General features: G+C 33.2%; 2 protein-coding genes across 6 annotated transcripts; one reads left to right on the top strand and one right to left on the bottom strand.

The window, feature by feature from the left end:
• The first annotated feature begins 856 nt into the window (after positions 1 to 856).
• Positions 857 to 13,232, top strand: LOC115963847 (small G protein signaling modulator 1-like). Of its 5 annotated transcripts, none has more exons than XM_031083044.1 (12): positions 857 to 1,513; positions 2,992 to 3,090; positions 3,456 to 3,559; positions 4,345 to 5,150; positions 5,289 to 5,411; positions 5,540 to 5,628; positions 5,709 to 5,909; positions 8,306 to 8,704; positions 9,998 to 10,081; positions 10,524 to 10,783; positions 12,467 to 12,547; positions 13,170 to 13,232. In XM_031083044.1, exons 1-10 carry the CDS (start codon positions 1,385 to 1,387, stop codon positions 10,563 to 10,565), a joined length of 2,076 nt encoding a protein of 691 aa, XP_030938904.1. In that variant the 5' UTR covers positions 857 to 1,384; the 3' UTR covers positions 10,566 to 10,783; positions 12,467 to 12,547; positions 13,170 to 13,232. The 5 variants fall into 5 exon arrangements, with proteins under 5 accessions (XP_030938904.1, XP_030938902.1, XP_030938903.1 ...); XM_031083042.1 differs by lacking the exon at positions 13,170 to 13,232 and adding an exon at positions 12,999 to 13,082; XM_031083043.1 differs by lacking the exon at positions 13,170 to 13,232 and adding an exon at positions 12,817 to 12,906.
• Positions 12,573 to 16,745, bottom strand: LOC115963848 (probable peroxidase 61). The gene is made up of 4 exons (XM_031083046.1): positions 16,500 to 16,745; positions 14,348 to 14,527; positions 13,713 to 13,872; positions 12,573 to 13,336 (listed from the first exon to the last, which is right to left on the bottom strand). Exons 1-4 carry the CDS (start codon positions 16,743 to 16,745, stop codon positions 12,906 to 12,908), a joined length of 1,017 nt encoding a protein of 338 aa, XP_030938906.1. The 3' UTR covers positions 12,573 to 12,905.
• Between the last annotated feature and the right edge of the window lie 260 nt (positions 16,746 to 17,005).

Genomic DNA, 17,005 nt, shown 5'->3' with positions numbered 1-17,005 from the left:
AATGTAGTTTAATTTTTTAACACTTTGAGAGAGGTCAAAGTATTTTTAAATCCAAATATATATATATATTTTTTTTAAGAAAGATTAAGAGTATACTATACCTCTTAAAAAAAATAAAAATAAATAAAGAGCATACTATACAAATCCTAATCGAGATTTCAAAAACTATTGGAAGCTTATAATATATAAAGTTTTAAATAACGCCTCGCTCACTTAGGGTTTCTATGTTTTCACAGTTTATCTTTCTTTTGTTATCATCTAATAGTATGTGTTATATGTTAACCTACCTATCATATCTATTAAAAAAAAATGTTATTACTCTGATTAGAACTAATTTTGATTTTTTTTTTCTTCACATCATTCTGTGGAATTAACGGAGTCTTCTCTATTTGTTGAAAATAAGAGGAAAATCTATTTTTTATTGTTAAAAAAATAAAAAAGACTTGGAGGGTGCTAGTATTATTTATTCAATATATTTTATCCTATATTTTCTCATGTAACAAAAAAGAAGAAGAATATAATTTAGCAAGTGTTTCTAGAAACAAAAACAAAGAACCAAAAAATTAAAAAAAGAGGAAAAGAGATTGAGACCAAAATTAGTTTATACTGGAATAAAAGAGATAAATTCTTTTTTTTTTTTTTTTCTAGAAAACACTTTATCATATATATATATATATATATATATATATTTTTTTTTTTTTTTTCTTGTGTAATAAGAAAAACTTTATCTATCAAAATCTATTTATTTTTCATATTTTTAGCAAGTGTTTCTAGAAAAAAAAAAAAAAAAAAAAAAAAAAAAAAAAAAAAAAAAAAAAAAAAAAAAGAAGAAGAAGAAGAAAGAAGAAGAGAGAGAGAGAGGAGAGAGAGAGTAAAACAAATAGCAGGCGAAAGGAAACGGTCTCTCCTCTGTATGTGTAAATGCTTAATGGTGAGGAAGGAAGAAGCAGCTCCTCTTATTATTACCATTATTCCTCTTCTTCTCACACCTACCTACATCTCTCTCTCTCTCTCTCAAATTTCTCTCTCAGAGATCTCTCTTAGTTAGGTAAAAATCTCTCTCTCTCTCTCTCTCTCGATATTTCTTTATATGAATTTGCGGTTCCCTCATCGACGATCCGATCACCCTCTGATCATTCGATTCCGCCATTTCCACCTTCATTTCTCCGATTTCTGAATTCTCAATCCAAATTCAAAAGAAACATTCTTTTGTGTTTTGGTTTCACTGATTCGTCGCTGTTTCCATTTCTTTTTGTATCATCCAATTGCGTAGTAGTTGGTGAAGGTTTTAAAGAGAGAGAGAGAGAGAGAGAGAGAGAGAGAGAGAGAGAGTTAGGGTTTAGGGGAAGGGGGGGGGGGGAGGTGTGGTGTGTGCGCGTGTGTGATGTCTTGGGGTGAGGGAGAGGAAGAGAGGCAATGGAGTTGTGGAAAACCCGGTTCGGTGAATTTGCAGAAAATGAGTTCAATCGTCGAGCCTTGTCTATCTCAATCTCCCATAAAGGTTGTTATCGCCGTAAGATTCTCTTTCAAACCACTTTCATTTTTTTAGAAAATTTTCAATTTTTTTTGTTGTTGTTTTGCTTTCTCTTTTGTGCATTGTCGAATTTACTTAACTATGCTCATAGTAGTGTCGATTATTGAATCAATTGTGTAGTGGTGAATAGTTGTGTGCTTTGTTGGATTGACTCGAGTTTAGAAGCAGAGTTGTGGTAGGAATTAGTTGATAATTGATAGCATAGTATAAAGAACATTTTTTTTTTTTTGGCAGGCTTGATTGGTTATGTGAATTATTAACTGCGCAAATTGCTATGTACGATGATGCTATAGCGATTGTTTTTATTTTATTTTAAGAACATAGGGATCTTTCTAAAGAAGAGTACTTTTTGATAGGTAAGATATCATTAAAAAATACTATGACATGGAAAAAACATGAGGTAGCCACAAAAATACAAAAGAGAATCCAAAAAACGTCGGGAGTGATTCACTAGATGCGAGTCCCCAAACTCGTGATCAATCAAACAAAGTCCCTATAAAAGACTCAAGAATTTGCTCCCTCGAGCATTCCATATCCTCTAAAGTACGCTTGCTTCTCTCCCTCCAAATATATCACATCAATCACATTGGTGTCCAATTCCAAATATTGGAGGAATGCTTCCCCAACCAATTCCCCCACCTGAGCAAAAGATCCTTCACTCTCTCAGGAATCACCCATGCAACCCTAAAAGATTTAAAAACAAAATTCCATAACCAGTGAGCCTCCCCACAATGAAGCAAAAGGTGGTCCATTGATTCCCCATCGCATCTGCACATGCAACACCAATCCACTAAATAAAAGCCTCTCTAAAGAAGAGTACGGGAAAATAACACAACCTGCCAAAACCTGTTGCTAGGTAATCTAGAAGTGTTTGCCTTTGACAGGCTAAGCATTTTATGCTCATGGGATGCTATAGCGAATTATTAGGAGTATCTACTTTTTTTTTTTTTTTTGGTTGTGGTTGCTTTGTGTGCATTATAGAATCAACCATGTTTATAGTAATTTTGATTTTTTAGTGGCTAGTTGTGCATTATTGGATGAACTATGCTTATAGTAGTGTTGATTTTTAGTAGCAAGTTGTGGTTGGAGTCAGAGAAGAAAATGATAGCATAGTGTAAAGGAACTTAAGTCAAAGACTATTGATTGAAACATAAGTGGTAAGACCAGCTTGAATGGTTTGTGTGATTAATTAACTGCACAACTTAACTTTGTAATGCTGTGAAACCAAATAGGCTAACCTCCTTATTCCCCCTCTTCCACCCCCACCCCCACCCAAAAAAGGTGAAAAAATGTTGAAGAAATTGAGTAGCAGAAAATCCAATTAGAAAAAAAGTACTTCATAAGATTTCTGCTTTATTGAAAAGTAGAAAGAAATTAACATTTCAAATGGAAATACAATTTTCCTTGTGGTTTCAAATGGAAATAATTATGAGACTCTATCATTCTTAATGGTGCAGGTAAACAGAATGCTTAAGCCAGAAAAGTGGCAGGCAACTTTTGATAGTGATGGAAAGGTTTATGGATTCCAAAAGGCACTCAAGTTAATTTGTTTGGGGGTATGTTGTTTCATCATTAGCTTATTTCCATTGTTTATAGTGTGTTTTTTTTAGAGGAAATTGTTCATGTTATGTTTTAATTGTAATTTCTTTTGGGTTACTCCTTTCAGAATTGTATGCACTTTTTTATTTCTTATTGTAAATAGGAACTAGCAATGGGGCATAGTGCTGGATTACAGGGCATCAGTAGGCTCAAAGGCTAGGATCTATTTTTAATTACCATCCTCAATGGACTTAATTCTGACTGAGTTTCAGTGTCTTTAGATTTAAATGTCAGTTTGTATTTTTCTCTACTAAGGATGGTCTAATTGAAGAAGTTTTTAGTTACTCATAATTCTAACCCGTCTTTGTTTGCTGCATGATAGGGTGTGGATCCATCCATAAGGCCAGAAGTTTGGGAATTTCTACTTGGTTGTTATGCACCAAGCAGCACTGCTGAGTATCGAAGGCAACTGCGGACAGCCCGGAGGTCTAAGCTCTCTTTCTTTTAATTTCTATGCTGATAAGTTTTCATTTTAACTGCCTTCCCCTTTGGCAACCATGCTTCATATAAAAATAATTGATTATTCTGGGCAAATTAAATATATTCATGCTTAAATTCTTATAGTACTCCATCTTCAAGTCAATGAGCTCTAGCTGAAATGGCAACTCCTTTTCTTGTAAAAGCAAGGTGGAGGATGAGATTGTGGGTTCAAGACCCACTGGTTGTGCGTTACCAATAAAAAAAAATGGTACTCTACCTTCAGGCATGCGGATCAGTTTGATCTCCTGAAATCTTTGAATTATCTGCATTTTCCATCTTGCAGTTTAGTCTTATTTTGTTATGCTTCTATCTCAAACTTTTGATGCCTAGAATTTTATTGTTGCAAGAATTATTCATCAGTAGTTCAAATCATTTTTTTTTTAATCTTTGGTCCTTCCCCATTTGATGGTGTGGTCTGTTTGTCAAGAAAGTCCCTTTGATAATTATCAACTAGGTAACTTAGTTGTTGTGCTTGTTCTCTTCACATCACTGTCAATATGAAATATGCATTGGGGCTGAATTGTAAATTTAATCCATTGGTTTCCTTCCCCCACCACCCCCTTCCCTCCTCAAATACTTGTCTACAATCAATTGTATTGGAAGGTCTTTCATATGTTTAATAAAGTGTTAAGGTTGTTAGTTGAGGTCTTTGTGGGTGTTTCAATTATTGCCATACCCTGTAAAAATTTAGACTTGAATTATTTACAGTTTTATGATACTGTTTCATGCAGGGAACGTTACAGGGACCTGATTAAGCAATGCCAAATGATGCATTCAAGTATAGGAACTGGTTCGCTTGCCTATGTTGTGGGTTCCAAAGTTATGGACATGAGGACTTCTTCGAAAGATGAAGCGAGGAGGGAAGCTAAAGAGGAAAGTAGAAAAGCTTCTACTGACAATACTAACAATTTAGAAAATCACTGCGATTGGAATAATAATTGTACAGATACATCATATGAATGCCAAAGGGAAAGCTCTAGTAATTCAGCTGACAATGTCAGCGCAAGGGGAAGCACAGATAGTGGAGCATATGACTCGTCGTTTTATATACCTACCTCTGGTCCATGCAACTGCAGTTCCCCAAAAATAGGGGGAGAAGCAGATGGATCACAGTATGTACCTGAAGATTGTTTTGATTTTCCTCATTTACCTGTCACTGATTTGTTTGAAAAGAGTGGTGAAAATACAAAATCATGTGAATTGCATGACAATACACTTTCTACAGAACATAAACTGAGATTTGAAGATGACAGAATGCACAGTTTTCAAATTAATAACAATGTAGATCTAATTATAGAATCAAATGGCTCACCATCCGGAAATGTCTCGCTTCTCAATGACTCTGAAATTGAAATGGTCTGTCCTGATGCCCATGAATCAATAGTGGTGTCCAATAATCTGCTGAACAAAACAGAAATGATAAATCGATTGAGAATATCAGATGTACCAGAAACAGCGATGATAAATTCAAAATCTCAGCGTGGGCAAGCCGGTGAAGACAGGGTATCCGAATGGCTTTGGACTCTGCACCAAATAGGTAACTCATGCAATTCACCCCCTCCCCCCCCCCTTCAACTTGAAGAGAAGGCTGTTTAAGTTCTGTTTATGTCAGCGTAAGATTTATTCTTCTTCTTTAGCTACACGTCTGAGCTGAAAAAACTCTGCTTTTCTACAGTTGTTGATGTCGTAAGAACAGATAGTCATCTTGAATTCTATGAAGATACAAGAAACTTAGCTAGGATGTCAGATATCCTAGCTGTTTATGCATGGGTTGATCCTGCAACTGGTTATTGTCAAGGTTGTGGCCTTTTCTGTGTAGTTTATATGATCATTGTTTTTGTAAGAGCTAATTTATGTCTTTTAGTATCCAATGTTATTTTAAGCATGGAGTAATTTATTTATTTTTTCCTTGAAACCTGGTTTTAGGTATGAGTGACCTGCTGTCTCCTTTTGTTGTTCTCTTTGAGGATAATGCTGATGCTTTTTGGTGCTTTGAGATGCTTTTAAGGAGAATGGTATTACTAAATTTGGCAAAGATGTTGAGGTAGATTATTTTACTTTCTTCTACTGACATATGCTTTTCACATCTCTCCAGCGTGAAAATTTTCAGATGGAAGGTCCAACTGGAGTGATGAAGCAGTTGCAATCATTGTGGCATATCTTAGAACTCACAGATAGGGAAATGTTTGCGCACCTGACCCATATAGGTGCCGAAAGCCTACATTTTGCGTTCCGAATGCTGCTGGTACTCTTTCGTCGGGAATTATCTTTTAATGAGGCTCTTTCTATGTGGGAGGTATGTACTCTTTAGTTGTTCTCTCTGGCTAGATGCAGTAAGAAAAAGTGTAAATTTATGGTAGTTGTCATATCATAATAAATCTAGGAAACAGCCAATGAGCTCTAGCTCAAATGACACTTCCCTCGAAAGAATAGGATGGAAGGTTAGGTTGTGGGTTCAATGCCCATTGTTTGTCACTTACCAATAACTAAATGAATATATATATATATATATATATATATATATATATATATATATTAGGAAAAGTGAAATAGGAGTATTGTTATTAACAGTCGTGTTGAGCACGGCATCTGGCAGATTGATGCAAAATCTGATTACAGTGTAGACAACTTGTGGCACTGGTTAGGTGCATCATGCAATTCTGTCTTTTGCTCATTACATACCATGTGGTGGTAGGGAAGTTTGTTTGATGTAGGCCAGCCCTTAAATTCAAAGTTCTGGTGCTCTATGATCAGTGTGTGAGCTTAAGGTTTTGTTGTAAACTTTATTACAGTTAAGTACTGGGGTTTAATTGTAAGGTTAAAGTTACTTTTAATAGCACGATTGTCACCCTTATATTGTCACTTTATTTTTTGGTTCGGACTTATAGGAGAAGTGTCAACAATTTTAAAAATTATAAAAACAAACTACCAGCTTCTTAATGAAAGAAATATAAAAAAAAACACCCATTAAAATCTAGAATAGCTTAGGATGGTCTCCAATCAGGCATCATATCAAATTTATCAAGATATCTTTGGTTTTTAAGCTTGCTTTTTCTTGGACATAGACTTTTAGAGTCATTATATGAACTAAAACTTATACATAATAATATTAACTTGCAGCGAGTGAATGTATATGGAAAAAGGTATGTGATCTTGTGTCCTAGTTATGTCCATTTATCATGTAAATATGTTTGATGGTTTTAGAAGAATACTGGCCAATGAAAGTAGTTGATCTGTTGACTATTTGGAGAGGTGTGTTTGGACGTCACTAGAATAGGGTAGTGTGGCCACTACTCCACATTGCATTATGTGGACCGTGTGGAGAGAAAGGAATCTCTGGATTTTTGAGAATGATGAGAAATTTGTGCAGATATTAAAAATAGTATTTTGAGAACTACGTTTGAATATTGTTTGTTGATTGGGGGGTGTCTTGTACTTCTATTATTGATTTCTTGAACCTCATGAGTGTTCGCTTGTAATTCTTTAAGTAAGCTTGCTTTCGAGCAATCTTTCTTTCTAATAAATTATTCTCTTACTTATTAAATAAAAAAAAAAAAAAGAAGAAGAGAAGAATACTATCGAATGAGCTCTAGCTCAACTAGCACCTCCTCCTCCTCTTGCGAATGCTAGGTGGAGGGTTCATAACCCATTGGGTGCGTAACTTACCTATAAAGGAAGAAGAATAATGGTGTTACCAATATTTAGATTGTAGTTGTAAGGCTATCTACTTTTTATTTTTTATTTTAATTAAGTTTTGAATGTCCTATGAATTGAACACATTATAATGAGCCAAGCTCAAACATAGTAATTTTTTCATGAATAGGCTTGTGAGTATAAGGCTTGATATATAAATATATATAAAGTACAATTATATAGACTTGATATTGGATTCTGTAAAATTTGTAAATAATTTTTTAATATATCAAATTATTATTTATAAATAATCAATAAGTAACTCAAATAATATAATTTCACCTATAATATATTTATTTATTATAAGCATAAACTTGTGAAGGGATACAAATTTTTAGTTATGATGTTTACTATATTGGGAAAAGAATGAGTCAATTAAGTAGCTCATGATTCATGAATAAGCTCGAGCTTGTTTGATAATAAAATTAATAAAGCTTGAACATGTAATCTAGTTCGTTAATAAGCTTGAGCTTGGCTTGTATTCAAAATGAAATTAATTGGTCAATCTTGAACATTTAATACTCGGCTTGGCTTGGCTTGTTTACAGCCCTAATTAATCCAATTGGTGGCACTCGTTTTGATTAAGAATGTCAGTCATGCAAAATGAGCTTGTATTTGCACAAGTAGAAGGGTATAAGCCTTAATTTTGAAGTAGATATCAATTAATAGAGTAACTTCATGCACCCGCCCCAAAAAGGAACAAACATGGTAAAAATAGCTAACTCAATCTTCTCATTGTGTGGTTGATTTTGAGTTTGTTGAATTCTGAAGCGAATGTGCATAATCTGCTGATAGGTCAGTTGGCGAGTGAGGTTTCTTTTGATATGCAATGGAATTCTGGATTTAAGAGTATCATGGTTGATGAAAAATTACAAAATATAATCATGCGTACAATAAATTAGAGTTAATTAACTTTTCACATTCATCAAGCCCCAAGTGATCCTGTATTTTTCTTTTAAGTGTTTGTATTCACATTTATAATCTTATTCTTCAACACAGATGATATGGGCTGCTGATTTTGATGAGTCATTAAGCTACGATTTAGAGGAGCACTGTCTGGAAGCATTAGTAGTTCAGCTTCCAAGGGATTCTGGAGTGGAAGTGAGAGAAGAAAGCACAGGAAATGGTCATGGTATTGTGAAGGGCTCACAATCAAACCATGGAATTGTTGACCGCTTCATGCTTGACAACACTGCATTGAAATCAGTATCACCCAATCCCTTTTGTGGTTTGACGAGGAATTTCTGGTCAAAGTCTGATCATATGCAAATCTGCACTTTAGTCTCATCAACTAGGAATGGAGATAACGTGTTACCAGTCTTCTGTGTGGCTGCAATTCTTATTAGGAACCGTCAGAAAATAATCAGAGAAACCCATTCATTTGATGATATCATAAAGGCAGGTGCATTATACACTTTTTTGGTTCCTGCATGTGCAGCAGTTCCCCCTTTTCTTCTTTTTCTTATTTATTCAATTAAAAAAAAAAACAAAATTGTCTGTCAATCCTTGGGTACCTACTGTACAATTTGATTCACATTGCGTTAATTATAGCTTAATCGTGTGATTTGAACTGGATGATGAGAAGAAGTTTCTTTTTAATTTCTTATGATTATGATGGTCTGTATTATGTGCATCAAACTTCTTTATTTTCACTTCCTTGAATAACAATAAACTTGTCCTTTACGTTTGTTAGTGGATCACAGAATTGCTTGCTTTTTTTTTTTTTTTTTTTTTTTTTTTTTTAACATTTAGTAGGTAATTGAATGGAAGGCTATGATGTATCAATACATGCAAATCTGGACCTTACCTTTTTACCAGTCACTCTTATTTATTTTTATAATTATAATTTATTTTTTAAAATTTTTAATGCAAATTTGTACATGAAACATGGGATTTGTTTGCATTGCATTGAATTGCTCTCTTATTGAATGGAAGGCTATGATGTATCAATACATGCAAATCTGGATCTTACCTTTTACCAGTCACTCTTATTTATTTTTATAATTATAATTTATTTTTTTTAAATTTTTAATGCAAATTTGTACATGAAACATGGGATTTGTTTGCATTGCATTGAATTGCTCTCTTATTTGGTAAAGCTTATGATTTGTCCTCTTCACCATGTGCCAAATTTTATCGATGGCAAGCACATGACTTTCACTAAACCTTACCTCATGGGAGTGTAGGACTTTGAGTGATTAGGTTTTGTAGATGGCTGTGTTTAAAAAGAAAATTGAAGGTCAAAATATTATCCTCATACATCATTTTATGTCTATATGCTCTTTGCACTTGCAAAGAGATTTTCTTTTTCTTTTTGATGATCCTATCTTGAGTTTTCCCTTCAAGTTTGAATGGATTGAATTGCTCCTGAGATGTTAGAGGTTCATGTTTTTGTGGTTCCTATCTGTTTGTTTTTGCATCCGTGACAACTTCTGGGGATTGACATATTTTTTAGTTATTTTTCTAAGACATAAGAGACTAGAAATAATTTTTCACATAATATTAACTATAGTAGTAGTAATAATAATAATAAATAGCAATTATATAGTATCAGTATCAATATTATTTTCGTTGTTGTCACTATAATGTGTTTGCAGAGGGAGAAAATAAAAGAACAAATTGGGAGTGTGGGTGGGTGGGGGTTGTTCAGGCGTGATTTTTCTAAGTTGACTCAAATTCTATGCATTGCAGATTTTCAATGATAATATGCTGAAGATCAATGTCAAAAGATGTGTACGAACAGCAATCAAAATTAGAAAGAAGTATTTATACAAGGTTTGTTGCTCGTTCAGTTACTCTTATGACCTCCTGATATAAAAATTTCTGCATTTTCCTTTTTTACCTTTTTTGTTACTACAGAAATGGTGGTGGCTGAATTGTCTATTTTTATGCTTAGAGAAAAATATTTTTTTTAATAAAAATATATAAATTGACAGATGTTCTGAGATTGAAGAAAAAATTATGTTAACTAAGACCTGTTTATTCCATGGTGGATTAATGTTTCTTATTAGTGCATTTTAGGTTTCTGGAAATGATAAAAAAAAATTGTGATTGTACTTGGGTTTTCATTTAACAATAAAATTGTTCAGTGATGACCATAGAGGTGATATGGCTATATTTTTTGGGCATTCAAGGTACCACCATTTTAGTGCACAATTTTCTAATGTATCTTTTGTTTACTGTATGCCTTTTCTGGAATTTGTCTTTTTTGAACCAGCTAATCAAGAGAAAGAGTCCTGCAGCTCAAAATAAGGAGTAGGGGTTTCCCATTTTGCAAATAGGCAAATACTCTCATAGCAAAAGCACTGAAATGGCACTCTATGAGTTGGTATTTATAGGCTGGGATTTCAAGTTGGAGTATTTTTGACAAAACGCTGTTATTTGGATTTTCTGTGATGGAAGATTTCAAAGCAGAATTGCTTTTGAATTTGAAGTTTTACCCAGTTGTTTGTTCCTTCACATCTCGTCCTTTGCAAGGTAATTACCTATGTTCTACTTGTTTTTCCATGGTGATAATTTTGCCTTATCCAAGACAAATGTATGTATCTATGTATAATAATCTCAGTATTGAGCTTAATTGGAATTATTTTCCGTGTTTATATTCTTTTGAGGCTTTTTTTTTTTTGTATATAATAAAATACAAAATGATATATGAAAGACTGTTTTGATTGATAATACAGTTTAGAAGTAAAATTGATCATTTATGTAGTGGTAAAACCGATGGTAGGACCAAGTTTTTATCAAGTAAAGTTAGGATTTGAGCCCTTGATGATCACATTCCGAGTTGTAGAAGTACTTTTTCCTGGTTGGTTAAGATGAGTTCTTCAGGATTTGACTTCCAGCCAGTGTACTGAAACTTAATCTACTTGTCACTTGTTAAAGGGGGTGTGTTTTATTTTCCCCCTTCTTTGGTCAGAGTGGGGTAGTTCATGGGCACCTGTTTGCAGTTTGGGTCAGTGTATGGTTTGTGACTTTCATGTCATTTTAATGAAGGATGTAATGAAGAAGAGTTGATTAAGATGACAACGGAAGAAATAAGCGGAATAAATTATATAATGATTCAAATATCTATGGGTTGGTTTTTCTCAGATAGGTTTTATTTAATGTACATTATATTTTACAGACAACGTAGATTTATGTAGGCTTTGTTCAAACCCATATTTCTAACCCCAAATTTATTGTTCCATCTAAACATATGATTTGCCTGCACTGATCTCCTGTTCCTTTTTCTGATTGTTTTAAATGGATTTAGGGTACAAAGGTATAATTTCTCTCTGATATTTTTCTAAGCTATGTGAAATGGACCTTTTTGCTTTTTGTATTTTTTTCTTTTTTGCCTTCCTTGTTGGGGGTCAAACATGCAATCGTTTGTTGATTTTAAAAGAAATTTTCAACCTACTTTTCAATAACACTCCTTTTTATCCCCCTTTCCATTAATAACTTTCTTTCCCTGTAAAGCTTTCCTCTATTTATTCTGGGATGACACATTTAGCAGATTTTAAAGATTTATTTCTTTCTGATTTTCCTGGAGATTGTTGCTTGGGTTTTTAGTGTCATGTAATCTCTGTTTCTAATATAATAGGTAATTACTTGCTCCCAAAACAAAAGAGAGCTTTAAATGGTGTGGTGTACTTTGCAAAAGTGGTTCTTGAGTTGCAAATGCAAATGCTGGTTTCTTCAGCAATCAATACTAATGAATTTTTAATAAATTATTACTTATCAGATTTTTTTATATAACTTACCTAAACTTATGAAAACGTTTACTTAGAGAGCTTTGGGACTTACGAAATAAGTTTATACATCATATTCTTCATGTTTCATGGTGTAGACCATGTAACTGAATTTTAGTGAGGACCAGTTTTATTAAATGATGTCATTACTTCTCAATCATCTGTTGCCCCAATTTCTGGTTTATTTTCCTATTTGTTTCTTTTTATTTCCTTGCTTACTGTTTTTTTTTTTTTTTTTGTACTCTTTTTCCTGTGCTATGAATCCATTAACCATTACACATTTTGCAAGAATTCATTTTGAAAGATGTATGTGTGCATTTAAATATGAGGAAATATATGATTTGAAATGGCTCTTATTTCTTTGTTTAGTATTTTATTTATGCCATTGCTTATGTTTGTTATATTTGTTTACCCCTTCTTTTGAATCCAGTGGAATGATTTGACGGTGGGAAGAAGTACCTTTGTTTGGTGCACCCCAGGTGTGATCATTTAGCTATCATCAATCTCACAGGTTAGGCGAACACAATTTTTTATACTTAGTTTTTATCATAGCATATAATTGCAGAGGAAAGTATGTATCAGCAATTTTGATTGTATATGCTTTTGAGAACATGGATTTGGAGGAAAGAAAGAAAATATAAAAGAATCAAAGTTATTGGAAAGTGTTTCTTTAGTGTTTTAAATGTCGAGCACGAGTAAAGATGGATTTGGAGCAATTTATTTGTAAATAGAAAAAAAAAAAAAATTGTCCTTATTTATGGATTATTCATCTTTTTCCAGACACAAAACAATTTCCATCCATATGAAGATGCTGCTATTCGACCTTATGATGACTAATCCACCCTCATAAATAGCACATTAGATACCTCCTACTTGCCTTTATTTGTAATTCGACAATTTTGGCGTATCTCTCCCTGGTTTCCTGTTAGAACATTGATATTTCCCATCCTACTCATTGACAGAGCAAATGACTTTCTAAAATCTTCAAAACCAGCAGCAAATTCATCAGTGATCTGTGCAGTGTTGTTACCAAAGATTAATTGCTGATCAACTTCTAGGACCGCTTTGTGGGATTGAATTCTAGAATAGTAGGACTGAGTGAATTTGTAATTTGATCCGGATTCTGGGTCCAGGAACACCAGCGGGTCACTTTGGCCTTTCTGCAACCTTTGTGGGCATAGCCTTTTCATTTCAGCTACAAAAGATGCACCCATGCTTGGGTCAGGCTTTCCAGTACCATTGAAATTGTATAGCCGGTCAACAACATAGCTACAATGTGTTCTGCCCACTGAGTGTGCTCCTAATAAAGAGAGAACAAAATTTTCAGCAAAGGTTTTATATTCTGTGCCATCAAACCTAATGAGCTTACATTAAAATTAGACCAGGCAAGTTGGCTGAATCGAAATACAATATTATTCAGTAGAAGAGAAGGCTGTGTTCGAAGCTACATTAAAACATAAAAAGAGGACAAGGTAGATAACTGAACCGGTTTTGTACTTCTAAATCAATTTTTGAAGTCGATGCAAATATGTAATATCTTAGCTGAATCTTGTTAGTCTTTTGAGTTATGTTTGATGAAGAATAAGGGACTCAAAGAACCCAATCTCAGGAATGAAGGTTATGTGTGAGGTTATTCTAGGCATTATGAAATGCCAATCCATGTTGTAAAATTTTACCGAGTAGTGTTGCCAAGTCCAGTACATCTAAGCCCTTTGATCTGAAGTATGATAATGCTTGTTCCCACGAGATGGATGGTGATGGGAGGTCCACTGATGCAGCGCTTGATGACATCCCATCCCTTCGTCCTGTGAAAACAGGATAGGATGGTGCTCCTGCCTGTGAATTTATAAAAGTAAACATCAGTAATTTAGACACATGTTTTTTTGTTATCTTATCAAAAAAAAAAAAAAAAAAAAAAACCATAGATGTTTGTTATCAATTTCCCCCAAATGCTTCCAACTTACAGATTATTGGAAGTATTGAAGAACACATTTTCATATTTTTCATCCAGGAAAAAAGTCCTTATTTGGTAAAGTTGCCAATATGCACCTTGATGTAAGGACTATTTGATTTTACGATGGGGAAATCTTCCCCTTAATCAATTTTGAGGAATTTCTTCCAACCCATTACATGGTAATTAATAAAAATTATGCACGTGTTGTGATTAATAAAGTTAGGTCTGGTCATATCCTATTACACATTACATAATAGGATATGAACCTAAACCAGGGGAAAGGACGAGTGAATTTACTGTTCATTGACATGTTGCTAGTTTAATTTAGACATGGGAGAGTCAAAGCAAAGCTCATACCATATGAACAGCATCCCTGGCAGCGAGGTTGAGAATGTCAGCACAAGAGACCACTCCTGGACATCGATTCTCCAGAACAATTTTGATTTTGTCAATGATTACAAACCCTCCTAGCCCCCTATTCTGTGGTGCTTTTTTCTCAGAGTTTGGTCCATCAAGGAGGATTGATGCATCACAGCCCTAATTTGCAGTAGTCAACAAGTGTAAGCAAAAAACAATACCCAAAATTTAAAAATGTGTGTAGAACTAAAACTTGTGTCCAAAATATTACAGGTTTTAACAATCAATTAGAATGAAGCCCACCTCAAGCCCATCAGATAAAGATTTGGCTAAGACTTGCACTAAACCAATCCCAAAACGTCAAGATCAAATTTGTTTTTACTTTTCCATTGAGGAAGCAACATAATAATAACTGAACTCATCGTTTAAATTCACGAAGAGCTATTGAAATGTGTTTTTTTTTCCCCAACCTGAGCGTGGAACCTTCATTATGTTATTGCTAGTCTGGTCTTTGGTCGTTTACAGTTTATGTGAAATACCAACATCCATGATCTCATACTGCTTATCAAATTCATCAAAAAAAAAAAAGAAAAAAGCAAAAAGAAATACTAGCTCATCAATTGCCAATTTGCCATGAGGTCAAAGATTTATTATATCCTCAAAAAATCTCAATTCTCAATCAATCTCTCATGATGGATGATCGAACAATAATTATTTATACGATTTCATGATTCGTTAGAATTTTTTTTTATTAGTTTTCTAATTTTAAGAGGAGGAGGAATCTACCACAATAATTATATATATATTTTTTTTCTCAATCAACCTTTGTGGGCATAGCTTTTAGTGGCTCGATTTATTTTGAAGTTGGATAGACATTAATGCTACAATAAAGTAGCTTTATTTATTTTATTTTTTTCATAAGCTTTTCTCAACATGTAGAGTAAAAAACTTCAACTTCAAGACCAATAAAATATTTAAAAAATCATACTTATACTCCTGTCTTCTAATGGGACATTTACCGAGGAGCATTTAATTTAATTTTAATTAATGCACTCTACTTCTCCCACTTGCACAACCCTTTACGGCGAAGGAACTTTTGCTTTAAAAATTGGTCATACCAATTACCAACACAAGTGAGGCTGTGAATCTATCCTCCATAGTTTTTTTTTTTGGTAAACTATCCTCCATAGTTTATCCCTATATTTAAATCAGATTGTCGAGATCATTGGCTGTCATAAGATAAGGTAAGTGCAGCATCTATTTATGGTGGAAAAATGAGAGTTGCTTTCTCTTTTTTTTCCTTTTTTGTGTAGTTGTTATTTTATGGATTTTGTTATTAATTAATTAAGTTCATTCATTTGAGAAATACGTTTAGAAGATAAATTTTTTATTTTATTATTATTATTTTTTTTGAGATGGTTTAGAAGATAAAAATTAAAGCAATCTATAATAATATATATTGGTTTGACTAACGGATATCCTTTGAACATTTGTTAATCGATTATTTTAAGAAATTTTTTATATACCATTATCATAAGAAATATAAAAAATTGTCAAAATTATAAGTTATTTTTTAATTTCTCATAAAAAAAATTTTAAAAATATTTTATAAACTAATACCCTTAAAACATCTATTAATATTTTTTTATATATATATTTCATATAAATATAAATATATTTATATATAAGTAAAGGAAATTTCATAGCATTTCTTCTTGCAAACGTAAGTAAAATTAATTTCTTTTTCATTTTTGGGGTCTTATATATATGTTATTGTCATTACAATCATATGCACGGTGAATGCTGTTTGGTCTAGTTCAGGTAAATAACAATTTAAAAAAAAAAAAAAATTGATAACAACACAATTTGCTTTGGCTAAACCGAATGCTAAGGTAGTAAGGTTAGTAAAAGACCAAAATAAGTTCATATGAGTTGATTCAAAATCCTATCCTTAATTATTGAGATCTGTTAATCTTGTACTCTAGACTAAAACTAAAATATAGGTACTGCTAATAACTTAAAAGGAGAAATATTTAAAAAATGTCAATGCTATAAATCATTTGGAATTTGACTAATAAATAGTTGAAATTAAGAAACAAGACTATACTATGATCAAATATTTGAGAAGAGGTATAAGCTAGGAAGCACATACATTGACCATGCAGTCTGAATAGACCAACCGGAGGAGCTTAGGAGTAATGCTTTTATCTTCCTTCCAAAACTTCTCCACTTCATGCCGGACGTACACCTCTGCTTCATCACATGTATTGTGATGCTTGTAATAATGCCATATCAATTTTACCGGTGGTTGAAGCGATGACGCTGCGTCCACATACCTTAGACACAAGCTCAATGCAAGAGCTAATAGTGGAAAAAACGCTAAATTTTCTCTTCTCATTTTCTTCTCCTCACTATTATGAAACGCTCCAAATTAATACGTACGCTAAACTTGTGTCTAGCTAGTGTTCAGAAATACTTGTGTGACATAATCATCGTTGCTTTAGGTTTATATAGAGATTAGGGTTTTGGGTTGTATAGGTGGCATTAACAGACAATGCCAAGCTGGATTAATTCAAAAATATTATTTATTAAATGGGTATTTTTTATTTTGGTCAAAGCAATATCTTATTTCGAACTATCATATCCAAGTATTACGGC

Source organism: Quercus lobata, chromosome 10 (assembly GCF_001633185.2).
Source record: "Quercus lobata isolate SW786 chromosome 10, ValleyOak3.0 Primary Assembly, whole genome shotgun sequence".
Lineage (NCBI taxonomy): Eukaryota > Viridiplantae > Streptophyta > Magnoliopsida > Fagales > Fagaceae > Quercus > Quercus lobata.
The sequence above is the reverse complement of the archived record's forward strand: the minus strand, read 5'-3'. Positions and strand labels throughout refer to the sequence as shown.